This window comes from Botryllus schlosseri, chromosome 13 (genome assembly GCF_051294905.1).
Source record: "Botryllus schlosseri isolate E-star chromosome 13, Bs_hap1, whole genome shotgun sequence".
Classification (NCBI taxonomy): domain Eukaryota; kingdom Metazoa; phylum Chordata; class Ascidiacea; order Stolidobranchia; family Styelidae; genus Botryllus; species Botryllus schlosseri.
In genome coordinates this window covers 7437443-7462593 of record NC_137248.1, presented here as the reverse complement: position 1 = coordinate 7462593, position 25151 = coordinate 7437443, and the positions used below count along the sequence as shown (strand labels likewise).

At 41.8% G+C, this 25151-nt stretch overlaps 3 protein-coding genes and 2 long non-coding RNA genes across 8 annotated transcripts; 3 read left to right on the top strand and 2 right to left on the bottom strand.

The window, feature by feature from the left end:
- The first annotated feature begins 1050 nt into the window (after nucleotides 1-1050).
- On the top strand, nucleotides 1051-9292 carry LOC145453154 (E3 ubiquitin-protein ligase synoviolin B-like). The gene is made up of 15 exons (XM_080331097.1): nucleotides 1051-1355; nucleotides 1417-1509; nucleotides 1749-1901; nucleotides 1970-2018; nucleotides 3492-3592; nucleotides 3656-3782; nucleotides 4036-4201; nucleotides 4264-4382; nucleotides 4449-4576; nucleotides 6948-7008; nucleotides 7076-7174; nucleotides 7617-7755; nucleotides 7817-7975; nucleotides 8394-8590; nucleotides 8984-9292. The coding sequence occupies exons 1-15, from the start codon at nucleotides 1221-1223 to the stop codon at nucleotides 9088-9090; spliced, it is 1833 nt and encodes a 610-aa protein (XP_080187223.1). The 5' UTR covers nucleotides 1051-1220; the 3' UTR covers nucleotides 9091-9292.
- A 4975-nt stretch (nucleotides 9293-14267) lies between these two features.
- Nucleotides 14268-15255, bottom strand: LOC145453157 (mediator of RNA polymerase II transcription subunit 8-like). The gene has a single exon (XM_080331103.1). The coding sequence runs from the start codon at nucleotides 15253-15255 to the stop codon at nucleotides 14587-14589; it is 669 nt and encodes a 222-aa protein (XP_080187229.1). The 3' UTR covers nucleotides 14268-14586.
- A 26-nt stretch (nucleotides 15256-15281) lies between these two features.
- LOC145453155 (uncharacterized) lies at nucleotides 15282-17591 on the bottom strand. Its single transcript, XM_080331098.1, has one exon. The coding sequence runs from the start codon at nucleotides 17164-17166 to the stop codon at nucleotides 15865-15867; it is 1302 nt and encodes a 433-aa protein (XP_080187224.1). The 5' UTR covers nucleotides 17167-17591; the 3' UTR covers nucleotides 15282-15864.
- Nucleotides 17592-19094: 1503 nt separating this feature from the next.
- LOC145453340 (uncharacterized) lies at nucleotides 19095-20899 on the top strand. The gene is made up of 4 exons (XR_013919734.1): nucleotides 19095-19370; nucleotides 19519-19667; nucleotides 19732-19857; nucleotides 20285-20899. It is a non-coding gene; the product is annotated as an uncharacterized LOC145453340 (long non-coding RNA).
- Nucleotides 20900-21714: 815 nt separating this feature from the next.
- On the top strand, nucleotides 21715-23267 carry LOC145454846 (uncharacterized). Of its 4 annotated transcripts, none has more exons than XR_013920241.1 (3): nucleotides 21715-22080; nucleotides 22376-22784; nucleotides 22845-23267. It is a non-coding gene; the product is annotated as an uncharacterized LOC145454846 (long non-coding RNA). The 4 variants fall into 4 exon arrangements; XR_013920238.1 differs by lacking the exon at nucleotides 21715-22080 and having other exon boundaries at nucleotides 22221-22549; nucleotides 22643-22748; XR_013920240.1 differs by lacking the exon at nucleotides 21715-22080 and having other exon boundaries at nucleotides 22221-22549; nucleotides 22643-22784.
- Nucleotides 23268-25151: the final 1884 nt, after the last annotated feature.

Genomic DNA, 25151 nt, shown 5'->3' with positions numbered 1-25151 from the left:
CGTCTAGTCATCACGCTGTGTTTGTTATATGTTAGGCTTACCATATTTTGGAAATCTAAAAAGAGGACACTTTTTCAGAAATTTGAGACTTGCAAAACTGGAGTAGAATTCTCAAAAACCGGTGAATTTTTCCCACTTTGTGACCGGTTGACTAGAAAAAAAAGGTCATCTCAATATAGCGTTTTTCGCCCCGAAATACCCTCCGGTGCGTCACTTCTGTACTAATTTACGGCATATCACTCGCAATTTGCTCTAAATCTGACCTAAATTTTCAAAAAAGAGGACAAAATCCCCAAAAAGAGGACAAAAGGCCGTCCTCCGAGGACACTTTCAAAAAAGTCAAAAAAGAGGACGTATGGTAAGCCTATTATATGTACTTCGGTGGATGGAAATATATACGTAATCAATTTTCGTCGATTTCTAAGGCATTTTGCGCTGATGTCCATAAGGCGGACGAATAAACGAAAGATTCGCTGTTACAACATATCCTTCTCAACAGATAACAAAAAACAGTTTACTACTAATCGGCGTACTTTGAGGAACAAAGCTTCCAGTTGATTCCGTACCAACATGTTCAAAGTACGTGGATGTTCCATATTATGCTGGAACCCTACAATTATTACGACGGAAGCAGAGGCAACGGAATGAAAACCGCGGCAGAAGAGCATAGGAGTGACCCGAAGAAGCGTAATTAAAATATGTGACTTTCGTAGAGTCAAGAGAATATCTCAAGTCTTATGACTTGGTCGAGTTAAGTGCCATGGCCGCAGGTCAAATCGAGCCGATCCTAATAATGCAACCGCAATCTTGCGGTGTTTTGATTTGATGAAAATTCTAATAAAATGATTCTCTACTGACATTCGAGTCACTACAGCAGTCCTTAACTCATCTTTATTTAGCTTAGTTGAGCTCTCATTATGCTTTGAAAACTAAAATCCCGAAGTTTACGGAATATTTTTGCATTCAAACGAATCAATGGGGGCCCCTGGGATCCTGAAAAGTGATGATACATGCGATATATGAGATTGCTTTTAGTTGCACGACCGTATACTCAACAATTTATCAGGGCGACGTGTTATTTACAGAATACGTTTGCTCCATTGAGTGGAATAGTCGATATTGGAAAGCGAGGCTTCGTAAACGAATACTGTATATGTCAGCGTAGGTGTTACAGAAGTCGTGTATGCGGCGGTTGTTTTACGGACTGACGGTGTTGGAGAATGAAAATGCGGGGATTTCTGTTCACACTGGGCAGTTTCGCCGTTACAGTGGCGGTTGTAGGCAATGCATGGGCGCAGAAGAAACAGTTTTATCCTACTGTGGTCTATCTCACGAAGTCGAGCCCATGCATGGCGGTAAGTAATGTAACAAATGTAATTAGGACGCCCTTTTGTGATATATGATTCTACGTTGCAGGTGCTATATGTTCAAGCTTTTGTTTTTGTTTTGTTACTTGGGAAGCTAATGAGAAAGATATTTTTTGGTCAGTTACGAGCGGCTGAGACAGAGGTGAGTAGATTCGTCTGCACTAACTGTCGATCTAGCTTCTGATGAAATTATATCTACTACAGTACATCGGATTGAAAAAGTATTCTTGATACTCATGCTAAATCTCAAGACTTGTGATTGAAATTATTTAAAAACATGATATGAAATCGATTGAGATTGAGCCAATACAATCAATGCCATAGCATTTCATGCATCTAGTAACATTCTAATTCGTGCTAAATCTCCATTTTGATTTTCAGCATCTTATTGAACGATCGTGGTACGCGGTTACAGACACTTGCCTTGCATTCACAATGTTCAGAGACGATTTCAGTCCCCGTTTCGTTGCGTCATTTACATTTCTTCTCTTTTTGAAATGCTTTCATTGGTTGGCGGAAGACCGCGTGGATTATGTAAGTTAGAGTTCAATGCTTCGTTTGAAGGGGGTAACTGGTTAATTTGGAATTCAAACTTTTTATAGATGGAAAGAAGTCCCGTTATCAGTTTGTTATTCAAAGTCAGGGCTGTGTGTAAGTATGATCTTTTTAGTCGTGATCTTGGTTTACTCAGACTCATCTTAACATTGATATTCATCTACTATTTCTAGGAATTATTTATGATGTATATAATGTGTAACTTTGAACGATCAAGATAGATGCTTTTAGTATTTAGTTGCCTTGTGGCGGGGTTTAGCCACAGTGCAATCTGAGCTCTTTTTATACACATTCCTTCCCAAGATGCTCTTGGTAATCTTAAATTATCTGAGGGAGGTTACTGATAATCTTAGCCGGCTTGCTTGAATCGACTAGTAGCCTGCCTACTCCCTAGGTCAGTGGTGGGCAACATACGGCCCGCGAAGGGATTTTGTCCGGCCCGCGGACAGTTTTCTGTCTTACATGATAATGTGACCGCGGCCCCAGTCTGCCTAGATTCCCCACTACTTGCTTAGTATGTCAAATTTTAGTGACTGTATGTTGTTATATACGTGAATGCGCAGCGTGCGTGAGCAGAGCTTACGCGTAGGTTCGTCGAAGAGAGAAGACTTGCATTATCTGTGGCGAAATAGCGTAGTGGTATAATCCACTACTACAACACCAATGGGTTGTGGGTTCGAGTCCGGCCGAGGTCGACTCCAGAATTCCGACTTAAGTGTTGGAGGTTTTAACTAGGCCCCTCCTCGCCATCTCATCGGCGGTGTCTTAAAAAAAGCCTAGAAGTGGGCCGTGCTACAAGTCGTTGGATGAGGAATAAAAAAAATGAATATCTTGCTGGTGTAAATGACCATAGTAGTCGACAAATATCACAAACAACTTGCGTTATTGATATTTACGATGTACTCAACCCTAATGTCATTTGTGGTGATCATGGTGTTTGTCGACTACAATGGCCATTTACACCAGGCTGATATTTCTTATCTTTGATTCCGTGACCGCCGACTTGTAGCACGGCACACTTGTATAGACTTTTATATGACACCGCTTATACTCAAAACGGGTCGCGGGCCACTTTTCAAATTTCGTAGAGGACGCGGGCATGCATTCAATATCGAGATTATTAGGCCATACAGTTGAACAACGACGCTATCTCGTCACCTACTCAAGCTTAATGAATCTTGGTAAATCTTGGTAATCAATCTTGGTAAATTTGGACTACCGGGCTTATAGAACGCATTGAAATCCTAATTAAGGATTGCACCGTGTGTTGATTGATCAGATAGAAGCAGACACGCCGGCGCCTGTATGACAATGCTATTTTCAAATCCACATTGTGTTCGTTATTGTCGGCGAGAAATGGCTTTGAAGTGACATTGCTGTCGTTAAAATACATTCATTACATACGGTTTGTTCCTTGGATAAACGGGCGAATAATGTAGCGATTCAGCAATCTGGCCCACCAAGTACTTAATTTTCCTACATCCGGCCCGCCGACTGGAGAAGTTGCCCGCCCCTGCCCCAGGTGTTGTTTCGCTACAAATCTGCTCTTATACATTACTTAATTTACAGCCCTGTTAGCTTTGCTTTCAATTCTTGATGCGTTTTTCGTGAATTCTTCATACGAAACCGCGAGCAAAGGTGCTTCTGTGCAATTAGTTTTTGGATTTGAGGTATGTTGAATTTATCGACTGCAAGATTCCGGCTTGACTGATTCCGATCCATTTCTGCTATAGTATGCGATTCTGTTGACTGTTATTCTTACCATCGCAATGAAATATGTCTTGCATTCGATTGACCTACAAAGCGAAAATCCTTGGGAAAACAAAGCCGTTTATATGCTGTATGTGGAACTGGTTACGGGTTAGTAGTGAAATTATATTTTTTGCTAGGCCGTAAAATATTGCTAATCAACATTATTATTATCAATAGTAGAAAGTGCAAGTAGATATTGTGTATTTGTGCTAGGCTACTTGAGAGCATTATGATTTTTGGTCCTGTGAGTCGTGATCATTGGCCTATATGTGAAATCAAAATTATATTTTATTTTACAAATTAAAAAAAACAGGAAATTTGGTTTCTAGTATTTGTGTCGACACGAATATCCGAATTTCAGGTTTTGTCAGAGTCATATTGTACACTTGCTTCACCGCGATAATGATCAAGATGCACACTTTTCCACTCTTTGCCATCCGGCCGCTGTATTTGACCATGCGCCAGTTCAAGAAAGCATTTACGGACATTGTTCTTTCGAGAAGAGCAATTAGCAACATGAACACCCTGTGAGCATGCCAGACTTTGGTTTTAAGCATCCAACAGGTGTTGAATGTTATTTGCATCGCAGCTACCCAGACGCGACTGAAGAGGAACTGGCTTCTGGGGACAGCACATGCATTATATGCAGAGAGGAAATGGTGCATCCACAGCCTGCTGCGCAACCCGGTGGCAGGCCGACTCTCACTGGTAAATTTCAACGACTGTGCTCAATGCTAACCGAAGTATGACACGATTTTGTCTTATTTTCCACAGGTGTGAATAAGAAGCTGCCTTGTGGTCATATTTTTCATGCGTCTTGTTTGCGGTCGTGGTTTCAACGTCAGCAGACTTGTCCAACTTGCCGATTGGACGTCTTGGTCAATGCTCCAGCTGCTGCCCCGGTAGGTATTACTGGAATGGGAAATATGTCGCCTTGGTACCTTCGACATTGGCATGTCTGACTGAGAACCGAGCAGAGGTAGGGGTCTGTATCGAAGCACTTCTACTTTTTTGGAGTAAGCAAGCCGATGTTGCCTGCTTGCACTACTTACTCCAATTGTTATGATTTTAGAGTATTTCCAAAGTTGAAAGCTAGTATAATTTCTTTTTTACTTGTAAATTGCTCATTCTACTTGAACAGGAATTAACTTAGTACTTCTACCAACGATGATTACTTTGACAACTTCAGACTTTTTTAGATTAGGCTACTCAAGTAGGTTTGGGCTACTTGGGCTTGTGTATTTGACTACTGGGTACCAACTATGATTTCTGGTACTTGTAAGGTTCTTACTCCGACAGGGTTGGTGATGGTTCCATACTATTACCAAGAATGCTATTACCGAGATGGACTTTACCAAGAATGCTATTACCGAGAATGGACATTACCGAGAATGCCCAATGCCTAGAACAGGGGTGGGCAAACTACGGCCCGCGGGCCGCATGCGGCCCGCAACACCGTTCGAGAGTCTGAAGAAACTTATTAAAAATATTGATAAGAAGCGTACTAAAAACCGAATTAATGCAGGGACGTGATTAATTTTTTTTAGTATACTTCACCATGATAATTCTAAGGCAGTGCATGGTTCTCAAACTGGGGTGGGCGCGGAGTGAAAACATCTGAAGGGGGTCGCGAAGCTGAGCTCAACTGAAATTTTTTCGCGCTTCGCGCGATTTACATCCAATTCATAGTTATTGCTCTGTATTTAGTCTGAATTTCATATTTCAAAATCTCAAATTTCAAAATCAGTCGTAACCTTCCATGCCATAAAACTATCGGCTATGTTTGCTAGCATCCGGGTGTATCCCGTTTTGTGATATGACGATAAGTGGGGCGCGAAATCTTTCACCATCATAAGGGGGGCGTGTCTTAAAAATAACCACTGTTCTTAGTTAAATACTTGCTATATTATTTCTTATATTTAATTTCTTGCGCGACAGCCCGATCTCAAGGCCCACGAAGTTTGAAGGGTTTCAACTGCTAAACATCATAGAAATCCTAAACGACATTGACATAATTCGGATCACGACTCACGAGTGTGATTTCAGATTGGCCACTCCAGTTTTAATCATTTCAGTGATGTGCTTATAAAAAATGGTTCGCGCGTGTCTTAATTAGGTCGATTCGTTCTCTGTATGCGTAGAATTAGGGTATTTATATTTTATCTACACATATAGTAGAAGCGTGTTTGAAGCTATACCGTGGTTATGATGCCGTCAGCATTGTGTGGCCTGGAACTGAACCAAAAGCGGAATTACTAAATCTATGAACAGATTGCTCTTCACAGATTTAAATTTCACCGACTTTCATCTCTATAGTTTTGACAAATTGGTTATTGAGGTCGGCCAGCCTATGAAATCTAGCCACTGTTTCTGACGTGTGCACGATATCATCAAAGCAATCTTTGTTTTGTTTTTAATAGGCACATATATTATCTCCATGTCCTCACTATATAATCAAACACCAATATTGCGTTTTGGTTTGTAATCTCAATTTTATATAGTGCGGCCCGCGAATGGATTCATATGTTGAATGCGGCCCGCGAGCTCAAAAGTTTGCCCACCCCTGGCCTAGAATCTAGCTCAGTGGTTCCCAACGTGGGCGATATCGCCCCCCAGGGGGTGATTTGGCGATCTAGGGGGGCGAAAATGACGAAGGGGGCGACAGGGGGGCGAAAATGAACAAAGGGGGCGAAAATAGCGAAGGGGGCGATAGGGGGGCGATGACGCGTAAAAACGGCTGACCTTTTTTTTTTTTTTTTTTTAGTTATCCGCCTAGCAATGTGGAGCGAAAAATCGTTATTTTCAGCTCTGAGCGGGGAAAGATGACCTTTTTTTTTTTTTTAGTCAACCCGCCGGTTATTACAGTCTGTATGCCCAATTATCGGTGCACAAAATTTGGGGGGCGATGATCGGTGTTGACCTTGAAAAGGGGGCGATGGGTCGAAAAAGGTTGGGAACCACTGATCTAGCTTAATGTAACGGACGTTGTTGAGAATTTTATACCTGAGAATCGATACCGACTGTGGCAACGTCGTAATGCACACACACGACCTGTTCATATGCATAACATACCTGCATTGCATACATTGCATTCTCGGTAATGTCCATTCTCGGTATTGTCCTTCTCGGTAATAGCATTCTCGGTATTGACCGGACACCGTTGGTGATGCATTGTTGAATTTTGAAATTAAATCTAGCGCATAATCAATCTGCTTGATTAAGGCATGATTGCAAAATATCAAACATCGTTAAAAGTCGAACTTATATTTCCAGACTCCGCCCGTACCTCCCAACCCACAGGCTGCCATGCCACCTCAGCCGGGACAGAATCCATGTAAGCGTCGTCGTCACTTTTCGAATGTGTACCGCCTTGAAATTGTGCTGAACTTTTGACTTTTCAGTTGGAATGTTCAATCCCGGCATGTTTCCGGGGATGTTCCTCCCGCCGGGAGCTCAAAACCCTCACCAACCGCCACCTCCTCCCCCGCCATCTGGATCGGGTGAGTGATTTTAATTTTGAACAGTTCTTGTTATTTTGAAGGCGATGCAACAATATTGTATTATTATTAATTAAATGTTTCACTGAATATGAGCGTGAATTCTGATACCTGATACATGCCACGTGGTATGCAATAATGTATTTGTATTAGGATTAGGGCCCACAGGTGCCGAATTTATTGGTAATGAATATGCTATCAGAGAAGTGAATTTTGTATTAGAAATTTTTCAAATGGTATATGAAGCCGATGCATCAATATTGCGTTAATAAATTTTAAAATGAATGTTTCACTGAATTAGCTATGAGATTGAACGTTGTGATATGCGGCACTTGATATGTATGTATTAATGTATGCAGTTACGAAATAGGCCTGCCGAGTGGCCACTTGATTGATAATCGTGTCAATGGAAATGATGTAAGAGCAAAGAATGTTCTATGTTAAGATAATCGAACGTCTACCAGTGCACCGACGTCTGCCAGTACACCTGCCGGCGCAGCCCCGGCATTTGTTATGCCACCCCCGCCCATGATGATGCCTCCCCCGTTCATGCCACCCCCACCGATGCCGCCGCCGAACTACGGGTAATTTTATTGAGGTAATGCAATGGACATGGGGAATTACGATATATAATATTTTTTGCAGCGGTATGTCTGAAGAACAATTGCTGGCTATGGAAGGGATGCAGAGGAGGAATATTGAACAGAGACTGGAATGCCTATCGAACATCAATGCGTTGCTTGATGCTGCCATGATACAAATCACGCAATACGTAACTGTAGCGAGAGGGCAGGGTTTACCAGGGTATGTCCTCATCAAATGTTCTGATTCTCTCGAGTATTTTGGGGGCTAGTAGGGAGTATTCTGATGAGATGACTAGCATTGTCATATTGAGCAGAGTTGGTCAGTAACGTAATACTGCTATTTTTGCAAAATACTCAAATGCATCTCATGTACTCTACTACTTGCTGGAGTGGTGAAGTCTATGTATATTATTCCGTGTTTTATATTTTGTCAGTAGAGAGTAGTATTTTGATAGATTCACATCACTATCATGAGACTATTTTCACCATCTCTGCGATTGAGAGACTTCAGAGGCTGTTGACAATTTGCTTGCTCAATATCATTATTTAGCAATGTTGTTAGTCACTGAAATAAGATTTGAGTATTATTGCTCCTCCATCTGAAAATTCTAGGCTGATTTTATGTGCTGTTTGTTTAGGTTTCATATTCCACCTCCCTTTAACGCGACTACACCGACGGCTGCAAACTCTAACACAAGCGCACCTCCGTCAAGTTCGTCAACTGCCGCAGATACTGTGATTCCCAGCACAAGTGCTCAATCCACAACAACAGTGTCTGAACCTGTTATAGAAGCCGATGTACCTTCTACGAGTTCCGCGAACGCGCCTGACGCCAGTAAGTGAATTGTTGTTTGAAATACTTATCGCCGAATCTTGTCACATAGATATTGAGACGGGATTAAGTATTTACTGTGAGTGACTTCGCAATGTTCGATTCGAATTTCTTTTAGGATGACCGCTCGTATATACCCATCGTTTTAATCTTCTCCGAGTGGGTTCAATTAATGGCAACCCAGTGGGGAAAAACTCTTCACCCACTTGCCCGATTCAATCACACAATCGGCCGTACTTTTCAACTTGATAACACATGCAACCATTGTGTGTGCGCATTATTCGCTGCGATTTGAAATGTTGACATTTGCACTCGCTCTGAAGACGTTATGTTATCATTGTAGTCCCTGAACTCGGTGAACATCAACAGCATGCAAAACCTCTGCTTCTATTGCAGGGGCCGAGGTCGAGCCTGACGATGCGAATGAATTGCGTCGGCGCAGGATTGCTAAGCTGGACTCGGCTACCAAGTTGCAACAACAAGACACTGAAGAGGGATCGTAATAACTTTTTAAAGAAGTCTATATTTTATTTATTTCGTTTTGTCTATTTGTACATTTTTCGGAGAGTGCCCGGGGTATGCTTCTAAAATTGTAGCGGAAAACATTGTAAACTTTGTCCATATCCGTTTCTTTGTGGCTTACATTTATCCGAGCGGTAATAGTATTCGAATGTGCATCAACCAAAATAAAAAGTTTCAAATGTGTGTATTCTTCCTTTGTACCAGGCTCATACAGCAAATCTCGTGAAATAATGAAAAGTGCGGTTGTAATTTCGTCATATGAAGTCGAAGTCGCCCAACACAGCATATGGTCTCTAATGGAAAATCGAAGGACCACATCGGATGTTAGCAACGGATAATTTTTGCAAAAAATGGTTCATGGAGGCAATATTCGAAAGGGTCACCAATCACACCTCTCGTCATCCCTTGATCAATGATCACTAACGAGCCAAATTTCTTGCACACATAATTGGGAAACCTAAGAATAGCGTCATGTCATCAAGTCAATACCCTTTGAAAATGATAAGCTTTAAAAATGATAAGGATGACCATCGGCAACACTGCTGGACAATGTTATTCATCGGAACTACACTGACGTCAGGCCGTTCTCCAAAACCACGACATCACAGAACATCCATTTGTGACTCGCAATCTTTGATGCTCTCTTTTCTCGCTATATGTTTAGAGGTCGACCGATATGATTTTTGCAGGCCGATACCGATATATTGGCACACTGACAAGGCCGATAACCGATATCATAGGCCGATATTAATATGGAAGGAGCAGAGAACAATTTCGCCAAAAATAATATATATTAGGCAAGATGGCACTTGTTCATGCCACAGAAAGCTGAACAACAAACAAGAAAACTGAAATTATTGCTTAATTGTGCAAATTCGTTGAAATTTGGGATAACTCAAAAAGCAAAACATGATACAGAATGGCAGACCAGTCCAGTAGAGGTAGATTGTAATGCAGGAAGATGGTTGCTGTGCATGCTCACCAAGTCAAACTCGTCCCGCAAGGGTAAATCTATCACGTATCGTCGATTTCTTGAGATTGAGAACACAGAGTATTGAATTCCCAATATTTTGGAACTTTTTTTATCTACAAAATATCGGCCTTCATAGGCCGATATCGATAATCGGAAAGCTCTAAATATCGGCCTCGATAATCGGTCGACCTCTAATATGTTTACATCACCTTAGTGATAATTAGCAGGCGCGTATCCAGAGCGCGAAAAAGGGGGGGGTTTTGCGTTACGAAATTGGCTATTATGACGTCATCATTACAATTACTCGTATCCACGCCATGGCGAATATTTACGATATTCTATAGTTTAATAATAAAAAGAGATTTGCGGTGAGTGGGAGATGTACGAATACGATACAGACATTGCCCGAAAATCGCGTTTCTTTGACGGTATGATTGAAAGAAATTCGTAATTGCTCACATTTAGTCATGAGCCAGCAAACGCCGCCCGTCTCCAAGCTAGGGTTGGGACTTCGGGATCAAATTTGAAATCCCGGGATCGGGATTTTCCCGGGATTCTCGCTTCTCAATCCCGGGATTTCCCGGGATTGGAAAAGTATTGAAATACACATACAAGCTACACAATAGGGCTGTTCAAAAATAACCTCTTTTCCTGAATCTTGCTGGGTACGTTGTAAAATCGTTAAGTTGCCTTAAAAAACGACGCTCACCAAATTTGAATTCATTCCAACCAATATTCGCGGGTTTCGTTGAGTTTGGAAGTTTTGAATTCAAAAAATTTTTTTTTCAAATTTTTCTGCCAACCCCATGCCATTGTTGGGCTGTCTTCAAAAACTATGCAAAACAAATTTGACTCAATTACAAGTAGGGTTGGGACTTCGGGATCAAATTTGAAATCCCGGGATCGGGATTTCCCGGGATTTTCGCTCCTCAATCCCGGGACTCCCCGAGATTAGAAAAGTAGTAAAATAGACATACAAGTTACACAAATAACATTTAGTCCTTGTGATATTGAATTGACGCAAAACATAAGAGCATCAAGAGTATCATCGTTTAGATCAGGGGTCCGAAACTCTAATTTTATCGCGGGCCAATTTCGTAGTTTTTGATGACGCGGCGGGCAGCAGCATCAAATAGGGGTATAATATGTATTTCCCAGTACGCCTTTTTTGTCGGACCTTGCAGATTGGCATTCCATACACATTGTGAAAATGTAATACAATATTGTAATATTCACGGTTGCCACGAAAAAGTCATATTTTTCAATATTTTTTAAAAATATTGTTGTGCTTGGCATAATTTGGCGACATAAAGGAGTTATATAGACAGTTAGAAACCATGCGAGACGACAAATGCATCGTGTCATCGTAAAAGCTGTCGCATTATAATTTAGCAGCTAGTGGACGTTTGATGTGTGATAGCGATTCAGGTTTTTGGAGTGGTTTCAGAATGAAATTTCAAGTTCTCAAACCCGAAATCTGAAATTTTCGAGTTTAATATTGTAGAATGCTTGAAAAGTCAAAACGCCGACGTGGGCCGCAAAAACAGTTCTGGCGGGCCGCGTGTTTGATGCCACTGTTCTAGACAATCAGCCGAGTTTGTGACACTGCTTTATTACCAAAATAAGAGATATGGCGCTACATAAGCCTTGGTAGATGCTGTTCACAAATCCCGGGATTTCATCGGGACCAATCCCGGGATCGGGATTGCTTCAAATCCCGGGATCCCGGGATCGGGATTTCCCGGGGTCCCAACGCTACTCCAAGCGCGTAGTTCCGGCCAGAGATGCGCGGTTTTGTTGGTTTTTGACGATATTATGCGCACGGTCGGTAGTATCGCAGCGGACGAACAAGCGCGGAATAAGGCGGTAGCATAAACGAGGGCGATCGCAATCACCACAGAGAGGTGTGGTGTGAACACTGAACAGTGTACGTCGACACGAATGTGTGCTTTTCGATGGCTTTACTAGCCGTACGGCTGAGCGTGTAGTACACGCGAAGGTAATTACACCTTAATTGCAAGTACGCAAGTCAGTCAATTAATACAAAGTACACGCTGGGATAATAACTTGATCGACAGAGAAACTTGTCAGCCGATAACTATACTACTAGGCCTACTCAATTCTCCCGTTCAGCGACAACACAGCCTGTATTCGGACGCCAGCAAGCCACCTAACATTCGGCAACGTGGATTGCTAGGCTTGTATTTTGAAATGTGAATGTCAATCGTAGACCATTTCTCGCCAATAATCGCGAAGACAATGTGGATTTGAGAATAGCATTGTCGTACTGGTGCCGCCGTGTCTGCGTCTCGCTGATCAATCAACACGCCGTGGAATTCTTAATTAGGATTTCAAGGCGAGCAGGTGCAGCGAATTCGCGGGCGATGTTGATTGCCGACAACTTCGTCTTTGCAATTACGTATCGAGTCGGCCAATTAGATTAGATTTTCCTAAAATGCGTCTCTCGTTTTAGCAAGGCGAGAGAAAAATCGAGGGAAGAAAGTTGAGAACGTCAGCTACTACCGCTGAAATGTAGCTGAACAAGCGCAGAATTCGTTTGGAATTAGCGAAATATAATGACCTATTTTATGCTTTCGACTAATTCGGCGCATGATTCCAAGATTTGGTAGGGGTTTTAGTACCCTTAAATAACATTAACACGCCATATTCGCCTTCTCATACGTAAAAACGAATATGTTAAACTACTAAATTAGCAAATATTAGAGGCTATATTTTACATCAATTTTTAGGATTTCGAAAAGGGGGGGTTCCGACCCCCTAAAACCCCCCCTGGATACGCCACTGATAATTAGGGTTAGTTCGGATATCAATTATTTTCACTATCCGGATGACGGATATATCCGTATATTTGCAATTTATCTAACCGGTTAAACGGATAATATCTGCAAAGTGAGACAATCGATTTCACCAGGTTTGCATGAAAAATGGATCGTAAATTCCAAACACAGTGTTATTGTAGATCTATACGTAGACGCGCTGTACGAGAGAATACGAGAAAAATCACGCAAATTTAATGTTCACTGCTTCTGCAACGCCCTCCTTATAAAGTACAATGCATCAATTGTGGCATACTGTAGCTGGGACCGGAGTTTTTCAGAAAAGAGTCTACATGCATTGAATGCTCTTTGTACTTCCACGGAAGTGGGCTGAATAGTAAGGAGCGCTTCGTAGAGAGTCCAAATGTTGGCCGGTCGTTTCCCGGAAGCTTCACTGACTTTACATTCCTTTCATGGCCATTCTTCTGTTTAGGTTTGGAGTAGTGGAAGGACGAGTAGCTGATACTGGAATTTACGCCATGATGTCCGGCCAGCCGAAAAATATGGGGGGGATGGGGGGCAATGTTCCCTCTAATCTGCGCAAATGTGCAGTACTTTCACGGTCTCTGCGCACAGAAAATCTAAGCTGCGCACAAAAAATCTGAAGTGATGACCTTTTTTTTAGTCGTTACGCACTGTTTTCCAAGGGTCTGCGCAGTGAGTTGGTGAGTGTGCGCAGACCCGTCAAGAATTAGAGGGAACATTGATGGGGGGTGTTTCAAATGAAATGGAGGGGTTTCGATTTTTTTTTCGAATGTAGTATCAGAAGAAATCAATTACGCTTGCACGCACGCGATGTTTGCGAACATTCGATGTCATTCAGTTTCGCGATTTCAGTCTTTAATCAAAATACACTTAACGGCATATTGTCTCCAAGCCCTCGTGAGATAGGAGCCAGCACATGGTAGGCCCGTGACGTGATCGTTAGGCCAGCGATGATATCTTTCGCATCAGACCTATTGCAGGTGCGATCGTGTAGACCAGCGATAATATCGTGAGCACCAAGCCAATGCTCATGCGATTGTGCAGGCTGGCGATGGCATAGTGTGCAGATGCAATTCTTCAAGCCATCGGAACAATAGGCTTGTTGAAGACGTGATAAATCAGACCAGTGACGATAGCCAAGCGCGCGGCAACCAATGACCTAATTCAACGACCTTCTAGCCAGACGTATCTCGCTAATTGGCAATACGCTTCTCGCTAATTGGCTGCGCGCAACACTGATAATACGACTTATTAAAGCTTACTAAAGAGTGTAAAACGCATTAGCAACGACAATCTTTTATCCGGATATCAGATATTAAACCAGTATCCATATAATCCAACCCTGATGATAATGCTCTTAGTCTCAGAGACAGAGCTAGATCTATATATTTGGCCAACATATTCCCACATCTGGGCACAGGAAAACTCAGCAATGCACACGAAGATGGGTTGAACAGAGTGCACCTTAATCTGCTCACTGATGCAGTGTCTGCGAGGCGCTGAGAAATGTTGCTGCATGAGATCGGTTCCAAACTTCAGCTGGCTGAGCGGCTAGTCAGATAGCATCCACTGTGTATGGAGCTGCGGCTTATGTCTTCCATGTGCACAAGCTATCGCAATCGTTATCAAACACAAGTTATCACGATGAGAACCATTAATTCCTCGAGTCACAAGGCGAACCATCAGTTCCTCGAGTAAGGATGCGCTTGCATTTTAACATTCGGGTTCTGCTGCATCTTCGCTCCAGGCTGAAGCTGCGACTGTTGACTGGCGCCAATCAAATCCTTTCCATAATTGCCTGCCGCAATCAGTTGATAAGTGTCGTTGACATTGTAAGTCGGCTTCACGTTCTTGAATTGTTGATCACTACGCAACATCTGCGGATTTCTTAATTTCTCGAGCATCCGGTCGCACAATTTGTTAAAATTTTTGACGGCAGCGTCGCTGGTGGCGCTCCCTTCCTGCATAATCTGCTTCTCGATTTGCTCGACCTCCGGTATGCTTTTCGTCCGCAGATAATCCGGAACCACTGAATGATTCAAGCACGAGAGTCTGCCTTCCGTTAATGTCTGTAAGTACCTGTCTTCATCTTGGCCGAGACGCAGCGGTATGACAGGATAATTTTGGAGCGGAGAGACCTTTTCGGATTGCAACAAGTTGAATAGTGAACTCATTTGGCTCGAAAGCAAGGCGAAGCTGTCCAACACGGAAGGCCAAGTCAGGGTCGCGTGCTCTCTTTCTATCTTCATCAGGAATTGTTCCAGAGCGCTTTTTAATTCCCTTGCGCGAGTTGTCAAGTCCTCCACAGAAGCGTCCAGGGCTTTTTCGTCCATAGTTGTTGCGTTTGCCATTATGATAGAAGTTAGTGCTGCAATAATCTGCAATTGCAATATGAAGGTTTACAGTGCGATTTTCACAAACTGATACATATATGAGTTGTTGATAAGGGTTATAAAGTGCTACAACTATCTGCGATTGCGGAACTAAGATATGAAGATTTACAGTGCAATTTTCATTAGCTGATACAGAGGAGTTGGTAATAAGGTTTATAATTGGTAATACTGACTATAAAAGAACTTATTGCATTGACTAAGCTACTAATTGCATCATACAAAGACTATTGTTACCGTAGTAAATATGATCATGTGAAATATCGAAGGTGGCTTTTTATCAAGATCAAAATTGGGTCACTATCAAAAATGTTATGTTAATCATCGTTAATCCTGTTAGTGATGACAAACTGCTGGTTGCATCATGCAAAAACTATCATTAATGTTCCAAATAATGATTATGTGAAATATCTGAGGTGCTTGTGGTAGTCGGGTAAGAGGTTCAGTACCCAAACATGAAAAACATCACTTTTTGACATACAGTGGAAGACATATCAGTGTACCAAAATGTTTTCCTGTAGTTTGGTGCTGCTCAGTAAAGTTCACAGAAACGCAAAATTCATCGGTCTATCATGCGCCGTGCCTTTCAAATGTCATAGAGACCACCTCGACAGGTCGTGAGACTGGTAGCAATTTATATGGTGTTTCGGAGCGAGTTGATACACTGGACCAGTCATAGTTTTTCAGAAGTTCTTTCGTTATATACCATAGTATGTCATGAATCAATTTATGGCCGATACATCGTCTCTCACCACGACCGAATGTGAAGGTTTTATCGGCAGCGAGCAGCGGCCCGTCCCAGTTGAGCCAACGATCCGGGTCAAACTTCTCAGGATTTTTGAAAACCTTTTCGTCTCTATGAGCGAAATGTGACACATACACAACAGCATGTCCCTTCGGTACATGGTAACCGCCGATATTTGTGTCTCGAATTGCTATGCGTCTACCACCGAAAAAGGGGGGTCGGAGTCTTTGCACTTCCAGCAATACTCTCTCAAGAAACGAGTCGTCCGTCCTTGCTTTTTCTCGCATATCCTCTCTCTCCTCTCCTGACATTTCAATAATAAAGGAGGTGATGATGGAGGAAAATGCTTTGGGAATCAGAGCCGAAATAAACAACAAAACGTGCTGTTCGATGTCTTTGCGATCATTCTTGAAAGGTAAATTTAGCAGTGAGGAAAATACGGATTTATTGCATGCTTCAGTGCTTTTGGTCTTCCCAATGATGATTTTGTCCCTGATGATGTCAAGTAATTTATCCTTGGCCGCCACAGCCTTACTCCAACCACTTTCCCCAGCAAACGGAACCTTCAAACTGACAGGTACCGATATAATACCATGCCAGTGTAAAGTTGCCAATTCCGATATGGATTCAGTCGACTCTGTTGAGTTATCGTCATCAAAACCCAAAAATAGCTGTAGGCAAAGCTTTGTCATCAGAGTCTTGAATGTTTCATACACATTGCTTATCACTACGTTGTCACCGTCTCCAGGAGTCATGGACGAGAAAAACTGCTTGCAAAGTTTTTCCATAGTGCTTTCATATCGGGCAAAGTCATTAAAGATAGGAAGCATGCATCCCCGCAAGTGTGACGCCGATTCACCGTCTTCAAACAGTATATTGTCTCCGTACGAATTGAACAAGAACGAACGATATCCATGCTTAAAATCTCTCCCTTTCTCTTCTAAAATTTCACGAGTAGCATCATACGAGCATACAAAAACAGTTTTGTAGTTCAGCAAGCGACTCTGAAATATATTCGAAGAAGATTCCTGCAGCCTTTTCGAAATGTATTCCTCCGGATTGCGGTAGAATTCAATGGACGTGTCACTTACAAAAGGATAGCCACAGGAGCCTGGAAGCTTCGCCATAGTTTTGATAATCTGTTGCTACCTATTATGAACTACACAGAACTGTAACGCTAACATTGGAATATGTGTCGCTGAATTCATGTTTACAGTTTAATATACCTGTAGCAATCTCAGAGCAGTGGTATATATAAACATACAATTTCAATTATAATAAGAATAACGAAGAAAACATACAAACCGGATGAATCATATAGTGACTAGGCCTATTGACTAACGGAGTAGTGGCAACACTGGCAAGTACCAACCGCATTTAAAATGAATGATGATATGGGATCGGCACCGCCGTATCGTTTTGCTCGCTGCCTCGGTAGTGGGGTGTAGCCGTTACATTAACACTATAACAAACTGTCTGATAAGCGATCAAGCAATTGAAACGTATTGCTATCATTAGTATTATTATTCAACGAAAGATAGAAGACTCTGATTTCAGAAATATGCTATTAGCTGCCAATCAAATGCTTATTGGTGCGTGTAGATCAGTCATTACTCAACTGCAGAGAGAGAGAGAGAGAGAGTCTTTATTTTCATCGAACCAAAATACATAACAAACGGCAGTGATGGTGGTACAGAAAATATGCGTGCACAGTATTTGGTATTAGATAGGAATGATCGATAAGACCGTGAAGGTCATCTAGTCTGATCACACCAGCATCAAACAGGTACACTTGACTCTGAACAGTCTGGCTGTAAAGAAATGTTTAGTTAATCTTAGCATCTTAAAATTGACTTTGCCTTATATCGTACGTTATGTGGTTAGGAATATGAATAAAATCATAAAAATTGAAATTACACGATAGTTTTCAAGTAATTTAAATTATAAATCGAAAAGCTGAAAAACGGATATGAAATCATTCAGCTATGAAATGACGTCATGTGAGTGACACGGCTAAACTATAGATAACTAATACTTCGTTTCCATGCTCGGCCGACGGTCGGCCGAAAGGCCATGACGCATGCGTTGTACATGTCGGCCGTGTTTCCATGAGCAGACGTAACCCAACCGTGACTTGGCCGAACTAGGTGGGCGAAGCGATCGCGATGACGTTTTTGGCTTACTTACTCAGTAACAATTTCATAATAATCAGAAGATTGCGATAAATGACTCGGTAGGAATGAGCCGAAAAGACTTGTAGCGGTCATTCAATCAAATAACACGCTTTGACCTTGAACACGAAATGCATCCAACATGTAAAATGGTCACGATGAACCAATTGCTTAAAACTAACAGAAGATAAAATAAGATGGATAAAAGATGAAAATTGGTGGCATATCTTCGTATGTGGGGGATATAGATATGGGATGTCGTGGTCCAATAATTTCGAGCACAGAATAGTAACTTCTCCAGTAGTCTACCGGTACTACTGTTTCGTCGTCATGATTCAGACATGAACGTCCAGTGTCCTGTCGATGATTTGCTTACCAGGGGAATGTGAATAAGTTCACCTAGTTTGTGGTCAAGCGGTATAGTTTGTATTGTATCCATGCCCCATAGAACGCAAACCTCCGAATTGTGGCAGCAGCGTATGTGATCAGATCGCGAAGATTTCGGTAGCCTACGGGTAATTCGTAGCAGTACCGGTACTACTAAATTCCGTTGCGATCATAATTCTTGGTTTCTCAAGGCGTCCAAGATCCGTCCGGAGTGCAGCCATGGTTAATTTGATACGAAAAGTGTATTGTAAGTAGCGAATACCAATTAGCTAATCGAAGACACAGCGCAAGCATGGCCGAAGGGCTAAGCCGAAGGATTTACTAGATGGCCGACGAGTCGGCCGACGTGGGTGTGCATCACAGTAAATGCGCAACAAAATTCTCTCGTTCGTCGGCCGAGTCTCTCGAAAATGGGCCCATCGGCCGAGCATGGAAACGAAGTATAAGGTAGTTATCTATAGCTAAACTCCTGGTCAAAGTCACTCAACTATGACAAGTCGTCCGAACTGATTTTCATGGAGCGAGAAATGTTGCACAACTTGATGTTATGTAGTATGGCGCCTTACGGCGAACGCCGTTGTGGGTTGGATTATTTGGAGTTCGCGGCGCAAATATGACTGGATGTGCTGTGGAAGGTCAAGAAAATGAAGCATCAAGGAAGAATAGCTCAAGAAAGAAGCAAAATAGTGTCAGATAGAGACTGTCCTGTTCTATTTCGCTTCCCAATAAATCCAATCCTCAACGTCGTCACTTCAGAAGAAGTGGGATCAAAGGTACAGTACCGTAGTATTAGTAGTAAGTCTACTGTAGTACATGTAGCGTTCGAAAAATGTCAAATATAGAGATCTAGAGATATGATACGTTCATGGTTCATCCTTCATGTCTTTATATTATCCTAATCATGGGTCATATTTTATGCAGCATATGATTTCACTGGGAGAATTCCACCAATGGAGAGAAGACTATGGAATATCACTCTTGAAATAATTATTCGCTTTCTAACAAACCGTTCAAGGTGGTTGCTGTAGTTTCGGATGAGTCTTCGTGCGGATGTGGAAAGCGGCTGGCTGGTAAGATTTAATTGTATACTGCTGAAGAGTACCATTGCTTAGCATTGTATAATTCCGTTTGCAGATTGGAATGAAATACCATATGCTGATAATCTAAGATCAGCCTTGAGTTACCCGTCAAGCATATTCAACCATCCATCACAAATCACGATACCATATGATGTTGCGAGGACAGTTGCACACTGCACAGGTAAGACATTGTTTGATGCTGCACAACCTTTTACTCATTGGAAACCTTATTAGTCTTTTCTCCTCGGTCATGGTACAGTGTCGGGGGTTCTCACAAAGCCTGAATTTCTTGAAGTGGCAATATCATTTTCATCGTATTGTTGTGCTTTGTCAATATCAGTGACCTTGAGCATTTTTCAAATGATTACATCTGTCAATAAATGAAATTTCCAATCATAGCCTACATGGAAACCAGTTGAAGCCGGCATTAGACTATATCGAGCATACTTTGTATTGTAGCCATAAGCAGTTGCTGTTGCCTGCAAAACGCATCCTTGATTTTCTCTTGTTTGGGCAGTCCTCAAAGGGTGCACTCGCAAATATATTTAGTTTGGTACGAGATTAATTTTAGTGTATTTATTCATTTAGTATGTTATATTTTTATTCAGGTCGGCATGCGGGGAATTATGCAACATCAACGGAATTCATCGCTTCTTTTGAAACTGATGATGGTAGCTCAATTCCATATTCCATGCGAACCCCAAATTGTTGACTCGAAATATGAATGCAAGGAATCGCTCTCAGAAGTGGCTTATACTATCTGGCCCTGGCGGGTTGGACAATTCACCAATTGTTCGTGGTGCACTGGTCGATATTCGTGCAGCCAGCCCACTATGAACCGGTCCTATACCAATACCGAGAAAACCATTACTGAGAATGGTAATTACCAAGAATGCCATTGCCGAGAATGGACGTTACCGATAATGGACATTACCGGCAGTCGTCAAGCATGTCCAGGCCTACATGCAAGCTGTTTCTACTGAATGAATACTATTCAGCCTGCAGGACTGCGATATGATATATCGACATTTTTATTGCTAGTCCTTTTTGTTATCTTTTCCTGGACTGTGCCTCTTATTTACATGCTCTTGGTCAAGGTGGGGGACTGATTGAAATGACCGATCCAAATCATTCAGGCACTGTTCAATCGTTTTCCTTATATTGCAATCTTGTGGTGTTTTGATCTGATGGAAATTTCAATAAAATGGATTGGACTACCCATATTTCGTGTCATCCAATTACATGGATACATCACAGAAAGCACCCGTAAATTTGTTGTCAGATTTAAAATTAAAAGAACCCGTAAATTTGCTGTCAGATTTAAAATTGTTAAAGAGAAACGTACGAGAGAGAAAGCAGTATGCTTGGAAATGTGCTGCAAGGTCAGGTATAAGACGAAAAATAATAAATAACTTATTTTCACATCTGAGGACTTTGAAGATAAGGTTTCTACATGTTAAGTTCTCGTCTATTGCAGAAAAGGTACTGCAGACATGTGTTTAGACGTGGAGGCTAGTCGGAAATCCCGGTGCGAAGGGTGGTAGTTGTCTGCTTGCAGGTTGGTTGTCAAGTCAGTGAGTACTCCACTTCCATTGGGCAATGATACCAGGTCATCGAATTCGTGCGGCTGGTGGACTGTAAAACTCGACGGTCATGACCAGCAATAATCCTGCATCCCGACTAGTAATATTTTCGATCTACGCCAAGATTGATATTGCAGCATATATGAGGTATATTTCGTTTGAGGGTCACCCATTTATAAATATTTCGTTTTAATGTCGTTGAAATACATACTGCAATCCTTGAAATCACACACAGCCAAATAATTCTCGACAAATAACCGTTAAAAGTCGAAATATAAGGTCGGCAAGCAAGGATTTCCATTACCGCAGGTTAGCGCCGACGGACTTTTGTGCAACATTTTGCGCTCCAGTACTCTCGTAACATTGCGCTTATTAGTCGGACGACTTGTCATAGTTGAGTGACTTTGCTCCTGGTATAGCTCAGTGTGGTAAACAGATAGTTATCAGCGTTGGGGTTGATTTTGATACTGGATTTGATTGTGAATATGGGAGGTATGAAGAAGATGAGGCACTTAGGTACATCTGATGTCGCGTATGGTTGCTCGAATACGCGATATTCGGTACCCAAAGTGTCTTTTCATCGCTGTCCAAACCCTATTGTTGGAGAGGATTATGAAGACTGAAAGTGATATCCAATCCCTGTCGAGTGATGATAGCTTCCACCCAACAGAGTTGGATGGCGAGTCAGAGTGAGTACTTGAACAGTGTAATCATATTTGTACCAAGTCTTCACCAAGATATTGATTTGCAGGCATTCAGATTCAGAGGAATGTCTGGAGAATAGCAAGACCCAGTTTGTGATTGCGGACAGAAATAAACTGGTGAGCATTTTTCAACATTGTCCAATGTGTCAATCAGAGTCGGACGTGCAAGAGTCTGGTTTAGGTAGCACACTGAGAATCAAGCAAGACTGCTCATACTCCAGATTTTGATTCACGGGTAGTGTATATAGATGCCGTTACATACTTTGAAGATGAAATAGCCTACTTGACTGTATCAAAAAGAAACAAGCTGCTCCATTCTGCATATATACATGATACATATAGGCCTAAATTTAAGTTACAATGAATAGCATCTTTGATTCTGTTGTTTACCATTATGACAATCCATTTTCAGATTCATTGGCATATGAAAGGATTTGCCATGTTCTCTACTCCACGTGAATGAAAAATGACATACGCCATCTATCGCCGAATGGAAACACTGCTGGAAGTGAATCATTCAATGCCCTCCTCAATCATTTCTGCCCAAAGTTATATCGCTACAACCATATTTCAGTCAAAAAGCCAGGTAGGTACCTTGCAATAATGTCTCGGCTATTCAAAACAACCTATATTAGATTTTCGCATAATTACTAGCTTCATCAATTATGCATTTTTGTAGGATGCAGTTGGCAATCCTGCATTTCAATGAAAATTGCTCGAAAACTCAGAAAATGTCGAAAGAAGGAGCACCGCGGTCAAATACCCGAAGTACAAAAATGGGAAATGTACGGTCCACAGGATACTTGAAAATTCAACATTTGGTAACTGCCGTCGATCTGATTGCATCATAAGATTTCGTCATATTGTTATGCCTGTTCTAGATTACTGCAATGAGCTTGTCGAAGAAGTTCAAGCACTCATCAGAACTGGACCAGAAACTGTTGCGTTGAGCGATTGTGCTGAGACCGTTCCACCTCCTCTGACTAGCAGCATAATCAAAATTAGCAGAGAGGAAGCTATTGCCCGACCGACATAAAACCCGATATGCTTTTCTGCCTGACACGGTAGTTATTTTGGTCGATTAGTTATATGCGTTCATTATTTGGAATACAACTGTACATTCACAATGTGGCGTTACTGAACTGGAATCCTTTGTAAGAATTTGACGTAAATTTTGTTCGGACAGCAGTAACAACGCATGCAGGCAGGATTTTCCGCTGGTTTTTACCACAGAATCCCCATACCCAAAGAACACAATTTCTGTAGGCAGTATGTTTCAACTTCCTGAAAAGTGAAAACAAATGTGTTAGTGCGAGAAAAGTATTTGGCAACCTAATCAGAGACTCGTCCCATTCATGCATTGAACTCGATGTTGTTATTCTGCGGCCATATTCCTGTTGATATTCATAGTAGAACATCTCCAACACGTCAACGTCCAGACACACTGAATTGCATCCTGGCAATTATGTGATATACACTTTAATTCTGTCAGTAACTCTCGGAACCTCCTTACATCAAAAACTTATCAAGATATCATGATACATGACTGAAACGAGCTATTACACACACTACAGACTATATATACAACTGTATTTCATGTAGTCTCGACGAGTAGCTTGCGCTGAGCAAGCTAGGCTGATTATGACCCATCATATGAAGCTGCAAGGGGTTCCACTGACGTGGGATCGAGCGCATCAACACCTGAACCAATCTAGCATTTAAACGGTAATTTTGTAAGTACGTGCAAAAATGATACTTGCATTCGGCATCCGAGTACTCGGACTCAGTCTCAATATCACTTGGCAAATCCGTTACAATGGAAACCTCGGCCATAACTGACTAGAATAAAAACTGCGAGAACACAAACAGGCGAAACAGCCGCTGTGACCGGTGTTGATCGAATGTGTCACTCACCTGACGTCACAATGCGCATTCTGCTTTTTCTGTAAACATGCCAATATTGGAACTTTCAGTCAAAATTACGGCAATTTCCGATTGAGTTGAAACACGGAAAGTCGGTAATTTCGTTATGAAAAAAAATTCTGAACATGATTCCGCAAAGTTGTTATGAAGATGCAGTTGACCTTTAACAGGAATCCGAATCCATCAATCTTCGGATCATCATCATCATTCGAATCGAAATTTGAAATTGCGGGACCGATAAGGTTAGATCGAAACGTCTAAAATAAACATAAACACTTCAACATACGATATTCACGTTTATGTTGAAAATAATCTAGGCCCGGAACACGATCTAACATCATTATTTCGCCTACAGCAGAGGTAGAAGGGCAGAGGCCTCATTTTCAGAATCCAAAAACAGGACACTTAATTTCGTAACAAGTTAGGTAGGTATATTTGCGTTGTCTCGCGTCAGTTTGGGTTTGCTGCGATGATGCGTTCTGCGATTTAGAAAGAAGTCACCTCAGATATTGACTAAAATTATGCCATGGCTTGACCAAACCTACCTTTTGAAACTACTGGCTCGAGCACTTTTCGTACATAAATTTTCTTCCTGACGTCGCTGCTGGGGTCAACTCAACGATGTATATATCATTGGACCAACTAGACAAATTAAAATATACAGCTGAAGAGAGCGGTCCGTTGACGGGAGAGACCTGATCTCGTTTACGCCTGTGAAAATTCTCTCGGCTTCATACGAATCCATTCTGTTAGCACTTTGCAATCTCATTGTCTTCTTCCTGTCAGGTTTCCAACAACTGCAGTATATGTAAATGCACTTGACTGATATCTGGCGAGTTCACATCGACGCAACTTATCCTTTTCTGACATTATTGTAATAGCAAAGTAAGGCAAGAAAGTGACGAAGCAGGCAGGGGGCCATCGACTAATGAAAAACCGAATTATTGTGTAAAAGTCAAGATCCAGTTATCAGCCACTGTGGCTGAGTCGGAAATAAATTGATACTGAACACGCGGCATGGAAAAGGATAGCAAGGCGTACAGAGAGCTGATTAGTCAGTGGTCGGATTCGTCCGGGTTGTATCGGTTGTACAATGTACATAGAACCGTCTCTAGCAACATTTTGAGAGGTCAGCGAACCGGTTAGCAACGACTTTCTGTAACAGAACCGATTGAAAAAAATGTGATATTTGTGAGGATCGGCTGGCAAATAAATTGGAACCCCCTGCCGTTATAAATATGATTTCTGGAATAGTCTGTCCCTGG